The 21,750-nt window shown below is 34.9% G+C and overlaps 1 protein-coding gene and 1 long non-coding RNA gene across 5 annotated transcripts; one reads left to right on the forward strand and one right to left on the reverse strand.

Annotated features, from left to right (window-relative positions):
* Positions 1–516: 516 nt before the first annotated feature.
* On the reverse strand, positions 517–932 carry LOC117240878. The gene is made up of 2 exons (XR_004494810.1): positions 882–932; positions 517–800 (listed from the first exon to the last, which is right to left on the reverse strand). It is a non-coding gene; the product is annotated as an uncharacterized LOC117240878 (long non-coding RNA).
* A 59-nt stretch (positions 933–991) lies between these two features.
* LOC117240877 lies at positions 992–9,933 on the forward strand. 4 transcript variants are annotated; one of them, XM_033506891.1, is made up of 5 exons: positions 992–1,138; positions 1,626–1,741; positions 2,198–2,286; positions 2,522–2,611; positions 9,829–9,933. In XM_033506891.1, the coding sequence occupies exons 1-4, from the start codon at positions 1,034–1,036 to the stop codon at positions 2,560–2,562; spliced, it is 351 nt and encodes a 116-aa protein (XP_033362782.1). In that variant the 5' UTR covers positions 992–1,033; the 3' UTR covers positions 2,563–2,611; positions 9,829–9,933. The 4 variants fall into 4 exon arrangements, 3 of the variants coding, with proteins under 3 accessions (XP_033362782.1, XP_033362780.1, XP_033362781.1); XM_033506889.1 differs by lacking the exon at positions 2,522–2,611; XM_033506890.1 differs by lacking the exons at positions 2,522–2,611; positions 9,829–9,933 and adding an exon at positions 2,390–2,470.
* Positions 9,934–21,750: the final 11,817 nt, after the last annotated feature.

Below are 21,750 nucleotides of genomic sequence, written 5' to 3' on the forward strand. Positions count from 1 at the left end.
GGCTTTTCTCGACGAATCCGATGATCTCGTATCCTTAGACACACCCCGTTATAGTTTTCCTGTGTGGCATCATCGGGACGGGAAAGGCATTCTCGCTCGCGATCTCATCGATCCAAGAGTAACGCCTTCGCGATCAGTGATTATTCTCAGACTTAGACTTTGTGAGTACGTTCTGTTGTCATCCCGTTGACCGCGGATTCGTTATTGAGCCCGAGAGCATCGTCACTAGTGTCGCGAGTGCCGAACCGCCGTGATCAATTGTTAAGACTGTAATAATTCTATCATTGTAATAAACTACGCCTGTGTGTACCGTATCAATGGCTAATCCTCGAGAAGATTCATTTGACGCCCACAACCCCATTTCCAATGCCGATCCGACATATATGTGCGTGTAATGGTAAATACGACGGCTTATTTTTATGAGTCACTTGCATTATCAATGGAAGTGAGTGTTATAAATATCGCCTACTTTACAACATGCGTGTATATATATATATTGGTTGATATAAGTGAGAATTATATGTATAGTTATAAATGTTGTTTGTTTACAGGTGGATAGCAAAAGTATTTGGTTTCGTGGGTGGCTTACAGGTGCCTTACAGTTCTACGGTGCGGATTGCTATTCCTTGGACTAAAAAAATTTCTTTCGAGATGAGTCAGATTATTGTAACGATCATGCATGGGAGGATTTTCTGCAGAGATTCAAAATGCTCTCTGGATTCCTCGTGAAACGTCTGGACAACACCTACATGTACTTCCATCCGTCGTTCAGAGAATGGTTGATGAATTCGCCATCCGTTCTGCAGACACATACAAAAATAGTTAATGTATATATATATTATTTATTTTTTTTTTTTTTTTTTTATAAGCTTCGTTCGGACCTGTTCCTTTGTACGAAGACTGTATCCCTGTATATAATATAATATGTATAATATGTTATGATTATGTTAATTGTTATTTATTATATATATATTTTCCTTATCTCTCTCTTTTTTTGTTTGTTTTTTTTTTATTAGTACCTAACATTGCTATTATGATGCTGTATTACATTGCATTGGCTATTATTTGTATGTGCGACGAATTTTTCAACATGGCCGCTCGCGTGTCTCTTTGGTATGGCGTTGGTTTAATGTCAACAGTAACGTGTTGTTGAAATAGCTAATTAATTGTTAATCATTATAATTTTATTTAGTAGTGTTTTGTAATATTGTTTTGTATTTCATGATATTGTCTGTGTCAATACCGTGTGCTACTTTAATGTGATAGCATGGATTGTATTGTTACCGAATTTCAATAGTCATTGTTTTGATTATACGTGACTTGCATTTATGTAAGTCTTGTTTAATTTAGTTAATGTTTTGTGTATTGTGTTACCAGTTATTTTCGTGTAGCATAACTTTATTCCTTTGCACCGAGTTCAGTCATGTCTTGTTGTTAATATTTAGTTAGTCTATCTTGATTAATTTCTAACCTATTTCTGTGTTTATTGACTTTTCTTATTTTCCCTATTAATTTATTATTGCTTGTACTTGCTATTTGTTATTATTTTATGCATGATATGAATTAGTTCCCTTATTAATGATTAAAATTTATTTGTTAGATTAACATTGTCTGTAATTCTTCAGATTCTGCTCTTTCGATGCTGCGTCACTTACCTGGATCGTTCCCACAACATCATCCGATTCTTTGATATGCCTTGGATACTTACTACGGCTGCCTTCTACTACGGCTGCCTTCCATCGTATGTGCGTATGTGCGACCGCTATTGGGCATTACAAAATAACATAACAATACTACGTAGATTAATGCATAACAAAATATCCTTTTACTGCGGTTATATTTATTACTAACTCTCAATTAATCTATCTTGATTATTTTTTAACCGCTTTCTATACTTTATCAGCTATTTTATTTCTTCTTATTAACCTGCGAAATTCATGCATGTACACTTCCTTGTATAGTGATTAATTGTTCACGAGGTAGGTTGCACTTTCACTCTTTTAGTTATTCGTTGAACTAACACGTTTTACGTTCAAACAGTAATTGGAGCACTCATAATAAACCTTTTCTTTTCAAGCTTCCGCTATCTGTGTTATTCAACGAACAGTGCCATGTTTCCACAGTATTGTTATAACATTTAGTACTGTTGTATTTTGCATTAAGGCAATTGAAGTTAATTTGTTCATTTATTTTTCAGCTGGCTGTTGTACATGGTGTTCCGTAAACAGGGAGCCATAACCTATTTTGCACGTAAACCTTCTCGTATGATGATTACTTGTTCACAAGGTAACTTTCACTTTCACTCTTTTAATTATTTATTGAATCAACACGTTTTATATTCAAACAATGATTGGAGTACACATGATAATTTTCTTTTTTTTCTTTTTAGGTGTTCGCTATCTGTATTATTCGACGAACAGTGTCACACCTCCTTTTGATTTATCCACAATATAGTTATAACATTTAGTAACCTTGTATTTTGCACTGAGACGATTGAAACTAATTTATTCACTTATTTTAGGTAGCTGTCGTACATTATGTACCACGAACAACGATCCATAACCTATACTTACACGTACACTTTCTTGTATGTTGATCACTTGTTCACAAGGTAACTTTCACTTTTACTAGTTAATTATTCATTGAGTTAACACGTTTTATATTTAAACAATAATTGAAGCACATATAATAATTTTCCTTTTCTTTTCTTTTATGTTTTCGCTATCTGTGTCATTCGACGAACAGCACTACAACATACACTACTGCACTACGTTGCCCACTGAAATCACTTTATTCATTGTTTATTTCGATTATGCGCTAGTTTTAACTTGTTTAAGTGCACCGTTCGCGGAATCCCTTTTTACTTCAATCTTGACGTTTTGGTTCTGCAAGATTTCTAGCACTTTGTGTGGTCCAGTATATTGATCGGAGAATTTTCCTTTACTAGGTTCTTTTAGTAAATATATCGAATCTCCTATTTTAAAATCTTGAGGGTTGATTCGTCGATCGTAATATTCCTTTGATCTTAGTTTGGATTTTATCAAATTTTCTCTTGCCATTCGTTGTACGGTGTAAATTTTATTGAACAGATCTTCGAGATATTCTGAGTATGTTGGTTCCATGTTCTCTTCGATTATTACTTCACCAGTAGGTTCTCTGGCTAGATGTTCAAAACTAATTCGTGCGGGGAGAATTTCGTTCCTTTCCTTCATTTTAGTTTTTATTTTGCGCCAAGACGCAAGTTTACTGACATCGATCCAATTATCCAATTGCTTGCTAATAGCATTCAAAATACAAATTTTTGAAAGTGCCGCAGCCATATTAACCCAAAAATATTTTGTATATAGTATAGCGTGATACCATCTATATTTTCCTGGGGGAATCATAAGATCGGCACTACCTACTATGTTACCTACGTCAAATATTAGATGTAGTAACCAATAAAGTATTTTTAATCCAATTATAATCCAATGGCTAGCGTATTCAAGTTTTTATATATATCTTCAACTGGTGATTCCCTATTTTCTCCCTTTTGATTTCTTTGGGCTCGTTGAATTTGCGTTTCTTCAGCTTGAAAATGTTTAGAATCCTTTTCCTTAGTTACCCTTTTTCCTTCTTTATTTACTTTATTCACAACACCTTTATTTTTCTCTACCTTTTCAGGATGAATAGTTTCACTGGAAGTGCTTATTATAATTAAATTATTATTTATTTGTATGGAACGTTTAGGAATATTTTTGGTAGATTTGGAATTATTCTTTGAATTTTTATTACAAACCTTTTTGCTTATAGATTCTGTTTTGGATTTAGGGATAGCTATATTTTTATTTTCTATAGTGTGATCTTCCTTGCAATTTAATGATTTGGCTTTGAGTTCGATAAAGTTTCCTTCTGATGGTTTTATAGAAGTTTTTGAGTGAGATACACTCGCTATCTCTTTTCCTATTATGGTTGAGACATTCACGAAATTCGTGGAGTCTTGCTTTTGTATCTTTGCCAAGTCGAACGTGGAGAGGCAATTCGCACTTCCCAACGGGTCCAATATCTCTGTGATATTATGCAGTGGATAAGCATTGCCTGTCGTCTCGTCGTTCAATTTCCTAGTTTCTGCTTCGTCTGAAAGTTCTTTGGCACTAATATTATTTATCTTGTTTGGTAACTCAGGAAATTTCTCACTCATGATCCTGTCTATGGCACCGTGCGTCCTCTTATTATTTAACGTGACATTATCCCTTATCACAGCAACGGAATGGTGTTTGCATTGAAAAGTTGATTGGTTGAAATGATCAGCATCTCTCTTTTGATTTAGATCTCTATCGAGGTATTTATTTATGCATTTTTCTTCCCAAATTATTGCTCTTGCTTCTTTTCTAACATTTTCTTCTATTCCCGGGTTGTTTAGATGTTTCCGCGACGGCGGTACAAATCTCCAGTTCTGGCGGTTGTTTCGGTTATAATTATTCGAAAGTGTCGAATGTTGGTATCAAATTCTATTGTTCACTTGTTTTAGTTCTCGTGTTGCTTTCACGGCTTGGCGGTACGCATCGTCCAAGGATTGGTATCCTGTTATCTTTATTTGTAAATACACCTCGTTTGGAAGCCCCTTAACGAAAGCTTCCCTCGTGTCTCGATCTATCCTATCTTGAAATACGGTGCCGTACTCGTACCTTTCCCCGTTCATTATCGCCAGTCTGAGATCTTTGACGCGTCCTATGTAGTCCAAAATATCTTCTCCTGGTCGTTGAAATATTGTAGCTAATTCCCCTTTATATTCGTTAACCGTTTTTCCCGGACCGAACATATCTTTTAATTTATTCCCGAAATCGTTTAAACTTATTACTTCTGTGTCTTCTATGGCGAGAAATGCGTGTCCGCGAAGCTTATTCGTTAATAATTTTACTAACTGAGATTCTTGATGCCTAGGAACCATGTTTCGTGCGCGCTCGCATGCTCTTAAAAATCGAAATACCGAGGGTCGATGTCCGTCGAACACTGGTACTGTCTCTATTGCATCTTTTAACTTAATTGGTTGGGGATTAACTTCTATCGGTATTGTCGCTTGGGAAATTATCGGCGATGATACGGGTGTCTTGATTTCTTTTTTTATTTTCAGTGAACGCACATCGTCTTGTAATTTATTCATTGTTGTACTCATGTCGCGAAAATTCGCATCCCATGCTTTAAGTTTTTCCGACAACATCAAGATCATGTCTTTGTCCAACGATTCTAATTTAGTCGACATTATTTCTTAGGTATATATTTTATCGATAATCGTAACAACTTTAATTCTTTGTGGAGCGAATCGAACCGTTTAAACCAACTTTAATCCTCCGTGAAGCGGATCCCACCGCTGCCACCAAAAATTTAAATCTCTAATGTTACGTATCAATTTGTTTGTTTAAATCGATCAAATCTTAAGTTTAAATTTTACTGAAAAATTTTTTTTTTCGTTTGAGTTTGAATTTAATCTGAAGGGAAATAAACTGAATTGATATTATTGTGTATGTAATACTGATTTAGATTTCTAATTAATACGGTAGTTGCTGCCACCAGAAATAGTCTAAGGACTATTTCAAAATATTTTATTTTTTATTATTTTTTTTCGTTTAATGGGTAGCGTTAACTGACGCTTAATGCAACTGGTGAACGATTTCCACTTTTCGGCTAACCTGCTATGTGCAGGGATATTGGCACGGGAGAGGATTAAAGCTGGGAACAATAAATATTTGTCCTCGTTAAACGGATTTTTATTTGAATGTAGAATTGCTTAGATTATTACCTTTATATATATTTTATTAGCCGGATATATATATTTTAGCGTTGCTGGATTGGATAGGAATGTGAGATTTTTCGTTGTTTTATATAAATTTATTTTTACGTTTGACTTCTTCTTCTCTTTTAATTTCGCTGTAGTAGTTTGCCGTTAGAACCGAAACTCAATTCATTTACTACGATGGATTCTGTTACCATGATTTTCTTGCCTTTTGAGTTTAATAATCGAGGATGATTCTAACGATCCTCTCTGTGTGGGACTCGTGTGATTTCGCAAGCCTTGCCCAAAGACGGGTAATATTTTACCAACAGTGGGAGGAGGAATGCGAAGATCGATGGGTGTTTTCGATAATCGAAAACACCGTTTGCACAAGCCAACACAGCGAACGATCCTTTGGTTAAAGTTTCGAAGGGAAATCGTTCTGCTATTTCTCTCTTACAATCGCATGCAATGATGGCAAGAATATCGGTTAATAGCAATGCCGGTATTGCTCTTAATTTTCGATTGACCCCGACGATGTATTTAATGGTCCTCTCTGTGCGGGACTTGTGTGATTTCGCAATTGCTCAAAGACGGACAATATTTTGCCAACAATGGGAGGAGGAATGCGAAGATCAGTGGGTGTTTCAGTAGCTGAAAATACGGTTCGCACAAGCCGACACAGCGGACAACTCCTTTGTTTAAAGTTTAAACAATGATTCTATCTTCAAAACCGTTCACGAAAATAAAACGAGATCGATGATAGGAAGTTCTAATTCGATTCTCGAGGGCAACGAGATTATCAGAGAAGAAGAAATTTTCAAAATTAATTTTCTTACCTTGAGGAGTAGGTGCTGTCTGGTGCCATTACCTCAGCTGCTCCGGTGGTCGTCGAAGTTTTTGTTGGGTTTATTACTTGAACTCGAATATAGTTTACTATCAACTTTTACTTTATTTATCTATTTCGATACAGACTGAACAATTTACTAACTGGATTAATACCGCAATTACAATGCGCGTTTCTGTCTAAGCGATGAAATGAGGACTTCAAAGATAAAATCTTTCTTTTACTTAGTCGCGGTTCTCTTTTCTTGACCGAAAAAAAAGACCCCGAAACGCAAAATACTATACAAAATTTCTAAACGCAATGATGAGCGCAATAACGAACGTAGTAACAATGAACACAAAATATAATGAGCACAAGAATAATGAACGGTAATAACAATGATCACTATAATAATGAACGCAAGGATAATAAACGTAATACGAATGATCCGTAATAACAATGAACACAAAATATAATGAGCGTAATAAGAATGTTCACCAGAATAATAATGAGCGCTGCTCTATGTTGCTTCGCTTATTTATAATGCCATCCCCCACGGGGTGGTGGTCCACTGGGGGTACGCTTCCGTGGGAATCGGGATGTTGCAGTTTGGGTTTCTTGGAATCGTACGTGACAAAATGTAAATTCCGTATTTCGACTTAGTTTTTATCGGTCCTGTGCTTCTGCTGAGCTAGCGTCTAGGAGGCTTGAAGCATTCCATGCTGATCTAGTCTTTTCCGCGAGAAACTTCTATGTTTTGTACCGTGGGAATTACCCGTGTTTCTTCGGCGCGTGCAAGGGCCGGCGGCTGCAGCATCATTATCACCTCGATGTTTGCTCGGGCAACACGCGCAATTCCGCTGCTCTCCCTTCTTCGAGTTATTTTTCGTAAGTTTGGATATTCGCATATTATGGTTGTTTTTGCGATTTTAATGTTTTTTCCTTTTTTGTTGTTTCCCTAGGCTTCGGTGATCGTCGTTCGGACAATGTTTGCGGAGGCATTTCCATCAGAGGTTCCTTATTATTATTATTTTTTAGATGTATTTTGTTTTATATACAATATTTATATATATATATATATTTTATATGTTTTATATATATATATATATATATATATATATATATATGTAGTATCGTGGACGAAAGGCCTAAGAAATATCGGGCGAACTATAAACAATGTCGCCAGAAAGTCGAAGCACCGACAGGCCCAACAATGTATCGTCGGTCTTTCGGTCGAATAGGTTACGCAAAAAGGGCCTACGTGACTTTGACTACGAGCGGTTGCGGAGCACGTGCGTGGTGGGGCTAAGAAAAAGACAAAGGAACGATGAGTCAGTCGAAAAACAGAGTGTGATTAGAAAAGCAGAGTGCGAGTCGAGCGGAGACAGAGGTTGCGAGTGGCGTTGCCGAGAGAGTGTGGATTGCGCTGTTTTCTGTGCGTTTGGCGTGAATAGTTCAGGTTGAACAACAATCGTCTTTTTCTGTCTGATTAACATCTCTATTGTCCACTCTTTGTAAACACATTATATCACGATATTACATATATATGTCGGAGCGGACATTAGAATTAGGGTTAGGGGCGTGAAACGAATCTTCGTTTGGGTTACGCGTCGTCGTTACGCAATAGAGAAGACATTGACTAGTGCAAATACGATTATTATAGAACCGGACAAGTAACCGTGGTAGTTAGGTACTCGAGAAACTAATGACAATGATCCTAGGTTCAATAACGAATCCGCGGTCGACGGGATGATAGATGAACGTACTCACAAAATCTAAGTCGGACGCGTAATATTCACTGGTCGTAAAGAGTTACTCCTTTCATCAGTGAGATCGCGAGCGAGAGAATGCCTTTCCCGTCCCGATGATGCCACAGAGGAAAACTATAATGGGGTGTGTCTAAGGACACGAGATCATCGGATTCGTCGAGAAAAGCCTTCGTTCAGAAAGTAAGGGAAATTGGCGTTGCTGCTAATTGGTCAATCTCCATATCGGTGGTTAGAAAAAGATGCTAGCCGCCCTCGAGGGAAAGTTGCTAGTGGGAGACGCCGCTCGTTGAAAAATATGTTTCCCCTATCTTCCCGTAGTTGGGACAAAGACTGTTTGTCTGTTTCAAGGACTTTAGTTGACTAAATCTTAAGATTTATAACGGGCCCTCGGGCTAGCCGAACATGTACTGCGGAGACGCATCGACATCTGGCAATCATCTTACTCGAAGAATAGGGTCTGCGTGTGGCGAGCCACGGGACAGAAACCGTTGGAATGTTTATTGTCGCGTGTCGCCACGAATATTTCTTTTAAGGAGAGCTATAGAATTACTCGATACCTGTTGTTAGGCAAAGCGTTCATCCCTTGACCGCGGCTACGTTGGGCGACAGACTGTCACCTCGAGCCAAAGCTCACCGTCACTAATCTCGAAAAATTACAATTGGATTGAATAACTACAATAGTTTAGTTACAGTTATAGTAGACTTTAGATTGCAATGTTGCGGGGCTATCCAAAGGTACCGGTGTCCTTTCATCTCCGACATATAGATATACATGTATATGTGACGAAATATACTAAAGCAATATTGACCCTTTGTCGCTGAAAGTATCAAACTACAAAACTTCCTTTCAAATTTTCAGAATAAGGAAATCAGGATCATGATAAATAATTGGAACATAATTAAAAATAATATAGATATATTATAGATATATTATAGATATATAATATAGATAGATTATAGAGAAGATTCTCTATAAGATAATGAATACATTGGTTCATTTAATTTTTATGGATATTCAAACGCTTCTGTGAAATAAAGCGTCAAGATTATAGAGTATAAAATTCATAGCTATGAAATAACTAAAACTCTGATGTATTATTAAAAATATACGTTAGGTTGTATGTAGTGATACATACAAAGATTACATGTACAAACCCATAATTAACACAATGCTACCGCAACCATTCTGCAATCTACCTTGCCCAAAACACTCCTCCAGTCACCTCCAAACTCTTCAATTCTCTCCACCTAACCACCCACAAACCATTCACAAACATGCAATTCTCGACAAAAGAAGAACTTATCGTCAGTTGTCCTTAACATCTCGTTCATTCATTTGGTCCCTATCCCCCTATTTCCTCCCACTGCGATGATCGCACTACATTTTTCCACGTCTCTATTCTATTCTCTGGATGATCTGAATTCTCGAGCAGTCGAGTGACGATTGATCTGTACAATTGATCGATTTCTTTTTACTACAGACATGCAAGAAATTCCGTGTTGGAAAGCGATGTTGCGAGTTCGAGTGCCTGGACCACCTGAAGACCGGAACTGGTATAGTTTATGTCGTTGATGATAATAATTCCTCCACGACTCAGCAACAAGAGCTACTCTGGGTGATGAGCTTAATGGTGCTGTTGCGGCTATTTTAAGTTTTCAACAAGGATCCAGATGGCGCCGTTGACGAAATTCTTTCATTATAAACGTCAACGATCAACATCAGCCATCAGGGAACGAAGAAGGTACGCTGTAACGTGTCTGAGTAATTATACCTCGAGGAGTACATACAGTTATGTAATGAAGATTCGTATGTGAGTGTTTGTTTTCTTATTTCTTTTCCCTTTGTTTCATTTGAATGGATTTTTGTACTCAAAGAGCGAGGTAAGATTACGTCAGATACGTTTTTACATATGCTAAAAAAATGGAAAATGATGATGATGAATCAATGACACGTAGAAAATTATAATCTATTGTATTGCTGTTATCTAATGGTGTTGTAGTTGACTGTATGGTGGATGTATCTAATGGTGTTGTAGTTGACTGTATGTTGTTCAATATTGCTATGAAACTCTTCTGATTCATTGTCACTTATACGAAGGATGGAAGTATACGAAATTGATAAAATTATTAATAATATTTACGAAGAGAAAGTAAACTGTTGGATATATGACAAAATAATTCTATTTTAAATAAGAGACTGGTCAGCGTGGTTATTTTGTTTACAAAATCAAACGAATTTAATGAATGTAATGGTAAGGAAGTAACTATAAGTGGCTGTTAAACTATTTTTATGCTTGAAAAGTAATTCGCAAAGTAATGTAAAGCAGTACTACTGAGTTGTACATAACCTCTTTCAGAATTTGTTCTTAACCTTTTGCTTCATAACTTCCTTAATTACACTCTTCAAACTTATTGACTACTTCGATGTTGTTACGAACAGAAACTGATAAAATATTAATCTTAAATATAGATTGAAATGAAAGCTTGTCAGGTAAATATATATATATATGTACTACTTACTCAAACTATGGATCACATAACCTGTACAAAAAAAAAAAAAAATTATTGTACACTATAAAGCAAGAGGTTAAATCTTTAATCTGTTAAGAATTAAATTTTTTATTGTAACTGCGAAAATTATAACAGTACCAAGCGAAGCAAGTACGGAATATATGCGGAATATGAATCGCTCAACGAACCAAAGAGCGGCTCAGTGACAAAATTAGTAAAGTAAAGACCACAAATATTACAACATTATATTCTACCACAAAATAATTCTCTATACAAAAAAGGTACAGAACGAATCGATTTTTCACAACGATAAGAGTCAACAGAACCAATCAAGACCAGGCGAGACTCTCATAAGACAACGATATCAGAGGGATCAAATCAGCGACTTCAATCTATGTTACAGAGTATAGTTATCAAGAAAAATTGCTCTTTTCATGAAAAGTATGGTAATGATACTCTTATAATACATTGTATATCTGGCAGTCGGGTGTGCCCGTGGCCAGACGACGCTTTTGGAAAGTGATAGCGCCATCGCGTTTTAAAAACGCCTTAGAAGAAGGTCGGTTTCGCTATCCAAGGCGAATCGAAAAGTGTGCGTGTTGCGAGAATCAGAGTTGATCGAGACGTCGAAGCATAGAGTCGTTAGAATTGAGTTGCGAGTGTTGTCGAGTGTTAGAGTTGCTAGTGAGAGAGAGAGAGGAGAGAGAGAGTTACCAAATAGTTGTCAAGTTATTTGTTGTAAATACGAGCGTTGCATTTAGTTTTCCTGTTAATCAAACATCGTTTCTCTGTCTAACTAATATCTGTATTTTCAATCCATTATTAATAAATTATAATTAATCGGACAAAATTACACCTTTAATATATTCCGATATTACATTATCGTGATGTAATATTTATCATGCTTATTTTGTACGTAAAACGAATCGTTGGAATATTCCCGAAGCTAACGAAGCATTTCCCAAAAGTTAAACCGAAGAAATTAACGCGAATAGTTAAGTGAAATTTTTCCATTAACTTGCTGACCAACCGGCAAATAAAAAATCATAAAAATTGTTTCAATGTGTTGAGGTCACGCATAACTTCTTTTTTCATTGACGATTACCAAACAGGTAAAATTTCGAAATTGTACGAAGGCCACGTGACCAGATCGTATTGGAATTTGAAGTGCATGGAAAAAGACAACTCGAAGTACAAACCTTGAGCTGTACTACTCGAAGTACAAACGTGAACTAATGGATGCAGAAAAGCAATTAACGCCAAACATCCGAACAGCATCTTGGAGCCCGTCATTGTTCTGAAATAAAAGAAGTGACGAATTAAAAAGACGCAGGACTAATAATAATAAAGGAAACTTAGTTCGTATTATAAATTGAATTTACATCAGAAAAGAAGCACGATCAAGCGAAACAGATCGTAGAAATGACAAATATCATCGATATACGTTTCAGTGTAATTTCACTTTTGAAAATTATTTAGTTTAATACGATCGTATTCATCGCTCTGAAACTTTCATTGTGCTGCAATTTGTGCTGCGTCTTTTTAATTTCTCTATCTTTCTGTGTTTTCGGAAAAATTACTTGAAAGATTAAGAATTGCTTGCCTTATTTTATTTTCGATTAGTTAGGATTTGATTATTCCAGGTAAGGTTTATTATTTATAACAGGTTTTATCACTTGTTTATTATTTAGGAGTTTGTTATTTTAGGATTAGTACCTTTTAGGATTTCTTATCCTTCGAGTTTCTGTTTCAGATATCTAGGTCTATTTCAAGATGTTTTATTACATTAGGATTATTTATTCGATTAAGATAATTTAAGAGTTTCACAATGTACGAAGAAATAATCGCGTGAAATTTATGCTTTAAACGTATTAAACACGCGGTAATTTCAATGTCTATAGCCTCGAACGTGTTCTGATTAGTTGTGTCATTGTCTGTGACATTGAAATCACAAAAATCCATTGCAAGTGTGCTGTCATGCAATGTGGATGTAATTGGGTTTTTTGGGGTTAGGTTGGGGTTAGGTTGTATCATCTGATTTGTACAGTACTATTTTAACGCAAGGACAGGAAAGTTATTATATATTTCCCGTCCATTATTTGAATCGTTGTGAAGTGTAACGAATTATATTCGATTCGAGGAGATGTTAATGAATTACCCATTTCATATGTAATTACATGGAAATAAAAATCATTGCAAAAATAATTGATCTAATGACAACGGAATTTCCAATATTTTTTTGTTTCGTCACGTCTTTTTCATAATATATCTTTTATAGGTACGTGATTTATTAATCGTTCGAATGGAAATAATTATTCGTATAATATTCAAACGATTCTAGCCATAAAATAAATTAAAACGATACCTGTAATGCAATCTGCGTATGACGTCAACCTCGATCTATGCTTATACAAGAAATTTTATCAATCAATGACTAGATATACAATAATCAAATATTATAAAATTTCCTGAAAACCTTTAGGTGTTAATATTAAGGTGTTAATATCTTTAATATTTGCAAGTTATTGTTTAGCGCTAATTAGTTAGAATGTAACAAGTGGTGTACCAGAATTGAGATAATTAAGCCACACGAACAATCTTATTTAGATCTTTTTAATTTTTTAATTCTCTTTTGCTCTAATACTTCGTAAAATTAATCTTCATTAGCTACTACACTTCATAGAATAACAAGAGATAATTTTTCTTATATAACGTTTCATTCATAAAGTCTATCATTAAAGTATATCTTCATAAAAATATCATTCCATACTAACGGTATATTTGGTGTCATACGAGATAACAGTTACCAGTGATGACATATGTAACTTTATAAAGATATCTCGTTTTATTATATATTAAAAGAATGTACTCATTGCTGCTATATTTCAGATGAAAAAAAGGAGGCAACGATTTTACAGTAAAATCGTTCGTTTACAACTGATTCATTTACATTTCATGATAATACTGTGCATTCTGAATATGCTATGATTTGGTTTAAAATAATAAATAGTCCATTCTTGCATACTATTGCTCCAGCTTTACTTGTATTTTCGATATTGGTATAAATAGAAAGACAATTAATGTCGTTCGAGTCTATTTTCGGATCATTTATATTACGTTTAATCCATATAGTTATTATATGAGACATAGTATCGTAAAATTTGGAAGAATAAAACGTTCGTACAGGAAGTACATTTTATAAGAACTCCAACAAATCTGCGTGTGCACCTAAAATACAAACTGATAGTGATTAGTTTATATACATTATCTAATGTCAATCGAAGGTATCAATTCTTTTTCTCCATAAGAGTACTTTTTCATTTATATGTGTTCAAAAATACATGTGTTCAACCGTGAAGCATATGTCACCTACAACGAAAAAGAGTTTTCCTATACTTAATATTTCCTTTATATACCTATGAAAGTCTATTCTTCGCGTAGTATGAAATTATGAATAAATCTGGAATATTGTTCAATCTGAAAAGAAAAATAACTTATTGACATCATTCATTGATACGAGATTCAGAATGTTTGTTTTGTCTTGCAGAAAAAGAAGGCAGCCCTCCCTTTCTTTTAATGTGAAATAGAAAGCGAAAATTTGAAAACAGATTTTTTGGAAATTTACTTGCAAATATCGTTTTCAATATCGTGATTTTCTTCCCAATGGTACTGTACTATCAAATTTTCCAGTATCCCTCTAAAAACAAAAAGTCGAACCTCGTTATTGTTAACGTAGGCATTACAAGGAAGAGAAGTATTAGAAAGCAGCTCCTTTTTATTATGGATTTCTTTATAATCATGTAAATAAGAAATTGCGGAAATTTTTTCCTCAAGAATTTAATTCTTGTGTTTTGATTGATAATTATTACACTGCATACTAACTTTTCGCATACTGTTCGCGTCTAACAGCTTCCTAATAATAACTACTTCAAAATTACATATGTTCTTGCACGAATTCAAAAGTACGTATGATACAATTACAATTGATTCTAAAATAATAATTATTTAAAGATATTAAGATACTAATTAAACGTTTCACTATATTTCAAAATCTGGAACAACAAATTTTTATTTATAAAAAATGAAACTGTCTTTATATATCCTTTGTCATGATGCTATTTCTTACTACCATGTCGACATTTTTTAAAATTCATTTTGTTATCTCTACGCAATATGAAAATTCATATACTGCTTAATATTTTTTACATATTATCCATCCACCGCATGATATCTCCTGAAAAATCAAAATATTAATGTTATATTATTACAATGCTTCTTAAATTTCAATTTTTGACAAATTTGAAATCCAATATATTTTGCACAATTATTATTTATCAAAAAATTCCAAGTTAGTAACTTTCTTTTCAAATGGCAAATAACATATACTTTGACTTACCTGTAAGTTTTTGTTCCTAATCATCATTTCCTCTTATAGAACACATCATTATTGTTCTCATAATTACTACCAGTGTCATAGATATTGTAGTGGCTACAACTGAATTAATAGAAAATGATAAATAACTGTGTATAACAGTAACACATAACTGTGTATAACAATGACACATAACTTTTACTTACATATCAGTCGATACGGGATTACTGTGATATCCTGTTGATGTTTCTTCAGGCACTTGATTAGGTGCGATACGGTATCATTCCTTATGGTATACTGTAGATAAGTATTTTAGAAAATAACAAGAATAAATCTAAATTATTCAGAGGTTCCAGTCTCGGCTTAGACATAAATACAGGACCATTTGCAAAGAAGAAAGGGTGCGTTTCTACAGCCTCGTTATAGTAACCATGAATACCAATCTCTGAATTACTGGTTACTAAACATAAATATCCTATAAAATTTAATATATTTCTTTAATTTTTAATACATACATGAGTTAGTAGTTCTAAATTATGAATCATCCTACCTGTGATATTACACTTTTCCTTATAATATCATCACTCAAGTGAACAACATTAAGATCATGTAAACCATGTCATCCTATCTTACTGTGAAGATACTTAGTTATGTTATCTAACATTATAAAAATATCATCAAATTCAAGTCCTTTTATTCACATCACATGGCCACGACGATCTGGTTCTTCGTTATATAATGTTCTAAAATTTGTCGTATATATAGGATGTACAAACCGTGATATCAAGGTATCAGTTCTTCCTTCCCAAGGGACAGTTTCATTAAAATTCTGATAGAATTAAAAATTAATTATTAATATTCTAACAATCATATATGTTAAATACATTATAGTCAACGATATATACCTGAGCGAATGTAGGGGTGATTCCTTGATAATTATAAATGTCATCAGCCCACATCATTGTGCCACTTCTTTGTACTCCAGCCTCTAGATTAACAGCCTAAACAAACATACGAAATTTTATAGAAGCTGTACAAAATATAGTATATATGCGCAATATTGAAGCGTTCAAGGGGATATAAAGGTAATGTACATCACATACACGTGTACTCTCATGCAACAAAATACAATTAGATTTAATAGTATAAGCTCTTTTATTCATCATAATAGATTGGAAATTTAAGTGTCTTACGAGGGTGAGTAAAAAGTTACCCGCTCTGTCGGTGTAGAATTTATTTTAAGCAATTGTCAAAAAAGACATACATCATTTTTTGACATAATCACTCGATTTCTGTATACACTTTGTCCATTTGCCGAAGGACCTTCGTATTTTCTCATTAAAAGATGTTTTGGGCTGAGCTGCGAACCACGAATGCATCGTCGTCTTCACCTTTTCATCAGCTTTTTCGGCATCCATCTCGCACAAACTTTTTAAAACCCAAATCTGTCGTGCACTATTGCATAAGCATAGCCGTGGCTGATTTGCAAATGATTTGCCACATTATCCAGTGTCACTCGTCTATTCCATACAGCATAAGTTCATGAGCACGTTCAATGTTGTCATCGTGGATGTGGACGGGCGTCCAGCTGTTTTTTCATAACACTTGTGCGATCTTCTTTGAACTTTTGTGCCCATTCAAACACACTTCGTGACAAAACACTTTCTCCATAATGTGCATTAAATCTTTGATAAATATAGGCATCAAACATAACCTCCGACCACAAGAAACGAATCACAGCATTCTGCACTGTTTTCCTGCCAATCACCATTGCAAAGCGCCATTACTCGCGCAACGGTCACAAACGAATTGACGTAACACAATGAAACCTACGCAGCAGCACTGAACAGATATTGACGTCATACGAAGAGTGCAGATGGATCAATACGGTCGACAGAAGTTTTAACTATCTGGAGTGCGGATAAATTTTTACTGAGAGTCGTATAGGAATCTATAATCTGTAAGTACACCTTTGGCTGAATGGAAATTTCTCTTACATATAGTCAAAAATGCAGAAACAGTGTATTGAATTGGAAAGTGATAAAAAATAAGTGAAATTTCGAGGTTGCATGTGATTGCATGAGTACACAGGACGTTTTAGCGAATAAAAAATAATTTTGAAAGACACGAGACTTATCTTGTATTTTATGCAATCTCTGTGTCCGAATTTCCAGAAGCTCTCTATCTTATGAAGTGTTTTAGATTAGCCGGAAAATTTTGTACGTACATACAAGAAGTATACGATCTAAGTGGAATATTCCATTATTCTCTTGATACAACAGAAACGAAATTTACAGAACTTCTCAGAAAGTTGGTTTATTATTACCAAATTAATAGAATTAATATACGTTTATCATCTTTACATACCTAAGTCGTGGAGGTTTATCGTGCGTAAAAAGTTAGTGTCGTTTCAAAGTTACATTTCGTACATTTTAAGCCTATAATTTGTAACGTACAAAACAATGTAAATTTGAGCTGTTTCTTATCTTCACAATAAGAAAATCCAACTTTACGTTTTTTACACAATGATATTTATGGAACAGTAATATCATATTATTGCATCGCTTGGAGAATGAAGTCAAGGTACGATGTGACCCTAGTGTAAACGCTGGGATACCCAGCTGTGCCGCATTTATAAGCATAAGACACAATACCTATTAAATACGAGGTTAATTCATGTTGTATCAGCAGTGGTCCGCTGCGGTCAGCCTGAAAGGATCGTTAAATTTTTAATCAAAGATACTGAAATATATCGATCGAATTGTATTGAAATTATTCTTATATACAGTAATAATCTTCTATTGATTTGTGTATTGAAATACTCCAATTTATAACGTACATGTTATATGTATTTTGAGCAAAACTAAGATTAGAAGGAAATTAGATTAAATACCATAACGAGGTGTGAGAAGTGGGCAAAACTATTAAATTGTGTTTATCTATTATTTTTAATGTTTAAGACGTCGATTTGATGTTAATTCGAATTGACGTGTCTTCAGATACCGTATAGTTTGTGGTAACTCTGTAACTTAATTACCATACAAGAATCCTTTCCACCCTGAGCACGTTCGGCGCATATTATACCATCAGTGATATCAGGTGCATTAGGAAATTTGGAATAAGCTATTTTGCATTCAGCGTTCTTAATCACTGGCATTTGTACTTCCATTAATGCATTATGTCGTGGTCGTCCTACGAAGAAAATAAGAAAGATATTTAAGACTGGAACTGTTTAATTTTATTATAAAATTGATATCACTTACTATATCTTAATGCTCCCCATCCAGCAACAAGGGGGTTATAGCCGACGAAGTTGCTCTTTCGTAGGAGCTCTTTCGTACAAATGGGATATACGTACCCTGAAAAATAAAAAAATAAATGAAAATGCAGGAAACAAATGACCAAAAGTATGAGAAAGAATTGTACACGCTTTATGACACAATATATGTGTACAGTAAGAAATTCCAGGATATGATACTTCAGTAATACTCAATAGCATATATATATATATTTGAGGACTTACTCGAAAATGGCACCTCCTCCACCAATCTAAGAATGGCAATATTATGATTGTGTATGTTTTCTATTCCATCCATATGTGCACAATGTGCTGCGGTCAAAACATGCCTAGCCGATATCAGGGAACCTCCGTACTTCCATAGTGGTTTGTCTGGGTTTCGGGGATTACGAAAACCTAATGCACCGATCCATGGCCACGCGCCTAAAATGCAATAGTCATAGTTGTGAATATACATAATTTTTTCTCATATAACGAGTAACAACGATTATTACCTATTCGATATTCGATCATACAGCAGACGATAAGTACATACGTACAAATACTCTGAAATAGAGATTTTATAAAGACAGAAATTAAATTTTTATTCCAGTGGAATACAAATTATTAAATAATTCTATATAATTTCTATTTGAACTATACTGAACTATAAAGTTCAAACGTGTAATTTCTGCCCTAACAGATTTTGATCTCTATCCATATTATTACTCCTATATCAATTTTTTATTTCAAGCAAAAAGATACTCTTCCTAACATGAAGTAAAAGAAAGAAATAATTCAAGTTAATAAGTAAAGTTACTACCGATAAAATCATAGCATTATTATTTAGTCTAATTGAAATGTACATTGATGTGCTGTTTAATGCCTTTAAAGTTCATTCTTTGCAGTAAATGGCTTATTATTAATCGGAAAGAAAGACATAAAACGTACCAAGTTCAGCTGGTTTACCAAGCCTTATACACAGTTTTTATTAAAATTTCTCTCTTCTCTTTGTTTGGATCGTTCGGACAGCAAACGATCGTAACATTGCCCTGGTATCTGCACACTGATCGTCTATAAAAATCGGTGGCTGTACGGTACTGTATCTGCCATATTTCTTGCAGAGGTTCACATTTTCTGTAGTCAAGGCACCTGCCTTTTTGATTGTCCGGTGTGGTACATTCTGGATCAAACAATTTTAAAACATTTATACAGTTCAAAGATGCGTAAGAAAGCGACACCGATTACCCAACTTTCGAAGTAAAAAGCCGATCAAGTCCACCGGATTGCCCTACAGACACGTATTAATCCGTAAGAGTTAGTCATCATGTTGATAATAATTATCTAAAGAAACTTTTCACGTGAAAATATAAAATTTTAATTGATTAGATATTGTGTTAGCCATACTTAAGAAAGAAAATGAAAATGAATGAAATGAAAGAAAAGGACCACCTTCAACCTCATGTTTTAAATAAACACTTTGTCAGTTTTGCGGTAAATAAATTCTTAGGAATTCAGGACAGTTTTTAGTGAATCATTTTGTTTCGACCGTTCGCGAAGAGACGCGATCGCGAGATAGCACGTCAACGAGAGTTGTAAGTTCCCGTTACGATTAAATAATCGACGCCACGAACTGATCGATCCCCTTATTTCGATTATGATAATAAGGGTAGTTCAATGAAATTCCACAGAATTAACACAAATAAATCAATGTTTATTTCAACAACTTATTAACTAGAAAGATATAAATGGAACAAAAAAATGTAACTGCGTTTTGGTTGATAAGTAATGCGCGACATACCACATGTGTTGACGGTTCGACATCTCGAAAAGTTCTGAACGCCTTTCGATTTTTTTCGTTTTTTCTGGAAGGCGACCCCCACTACGTTCGGATCACGCCACATTCTTTTACGCGAGGTAAAATACGGGCCACGAGTCGCCCTGCTTAATGAACCATGCGCTTGCCACTACAATGTTTGTTTGCCGGGCAGACGCGACGATCCGTCTGCGACATTATAGTGCCGCGATCGATAGTTAAGAATATGACCTATGGTAAGCCGCATGGCGTAACATTCTCCCCCCGTTGAGAGGGTTCCGATCAAACTAGGGAGGTGTGGTTGAAGTTCCCATCCTATTTCGTCTCGGTGGCTAGTTGTTCGGGTTTCTCGAGATCGGGTTGAATTGGCAGTGGGACAAGCCTTTTGACGCCCCGATCCAAAATGCTCTTTGCCGTCTGAACTGTAGCTGTCCGGATGACACCATCGGCGCCTGGTTGAACCTTGATAACTCGGCCCAGAGGCCAATGCATGGAGGGAACGTTGTCCTCTCTGAGGATGACGATTGTGCCCTTTTGGATGCTGTGTCCACCCTTGCTCCATTTATTGCGGTTGGTTAGCTCGTTCAAATACTTCTTATGCCAGCGGTTCCAAAAATGTTGTTTAAGCTGTTGGATATGCTACCATTTGGGGAGTCGGTTCGATGGAATGTCCCTGAAATCTCGATCGCGTAAACACATTAATGAATCGCCAATGAGAAAATGTCCGGGAGTGAGGGCTAGGAGATCATTTGGATCGGTGGAGATAGGAGTTAGCGGGCGGGAATTGAGGACTGCTTCTATTTGTATTATAAGAGTATTACGGTGTTAAGCTCATATGTTTCTGTTTCTCCACTCGCGCTGCGCCATAATATCCTTTGATATTTCCGATCCTCTGGTCGTACGAGGAATTGCTGATACATTTTCTCGATGTCGCCAGTGAGTACGTACTGATGAGCGCGGAATCTAATTAATATACAAAATAAATTGTGAATTGATTCGAGAATATAGGATTTCCCCATTTTCATGATTATCGTGATTGTTGTATAAATATATTTTTTAAGATACTAATAATTAGGTACTTATAAATTAGCATTATCAATTATTTTGCATTTATAATTCCGCCTCTAGTATAAGTGTTAATTGAAAACTAACTTTATGTGTCAAAAAGTACTAGCAAAGTCGTTGAGTAACAAGCCACTGATGCTAACACAAATAGCATTGTCGTAATTAAATATTTCTAAATATTCATTTTTCATTTTGAACCTGTAGAAACAATTTATTATATATACTATTAGCTAAGTAATTGCATATTTAATTAAGTCGAAATATAAAACTTAGTTATTTTAATAATTTAAAAAATAAAAAACTGACAAACATTTCAATTTAATTTATGGTTGGAACAAAAGACAGTTATTTTTCATTAATTG

The sequence above is a fragment of the Bombus vosnesenskii genome, unplaced genomic scaffold (genome assembly GCF_011952255.1).
Source record: "Bombus vosnesenskii isolate JDL3184/JDL3185 unplaced genomic scaffold, Bvos_JDL3184-5_v1.1 scf7180000015044, whole genome shotgun sequence".
NCBI lineage: Eukaryota > Metazoa > Arthropoda > Insecta > Hymenoptera > Apidae > Bombus > Bombus vosnesenskii.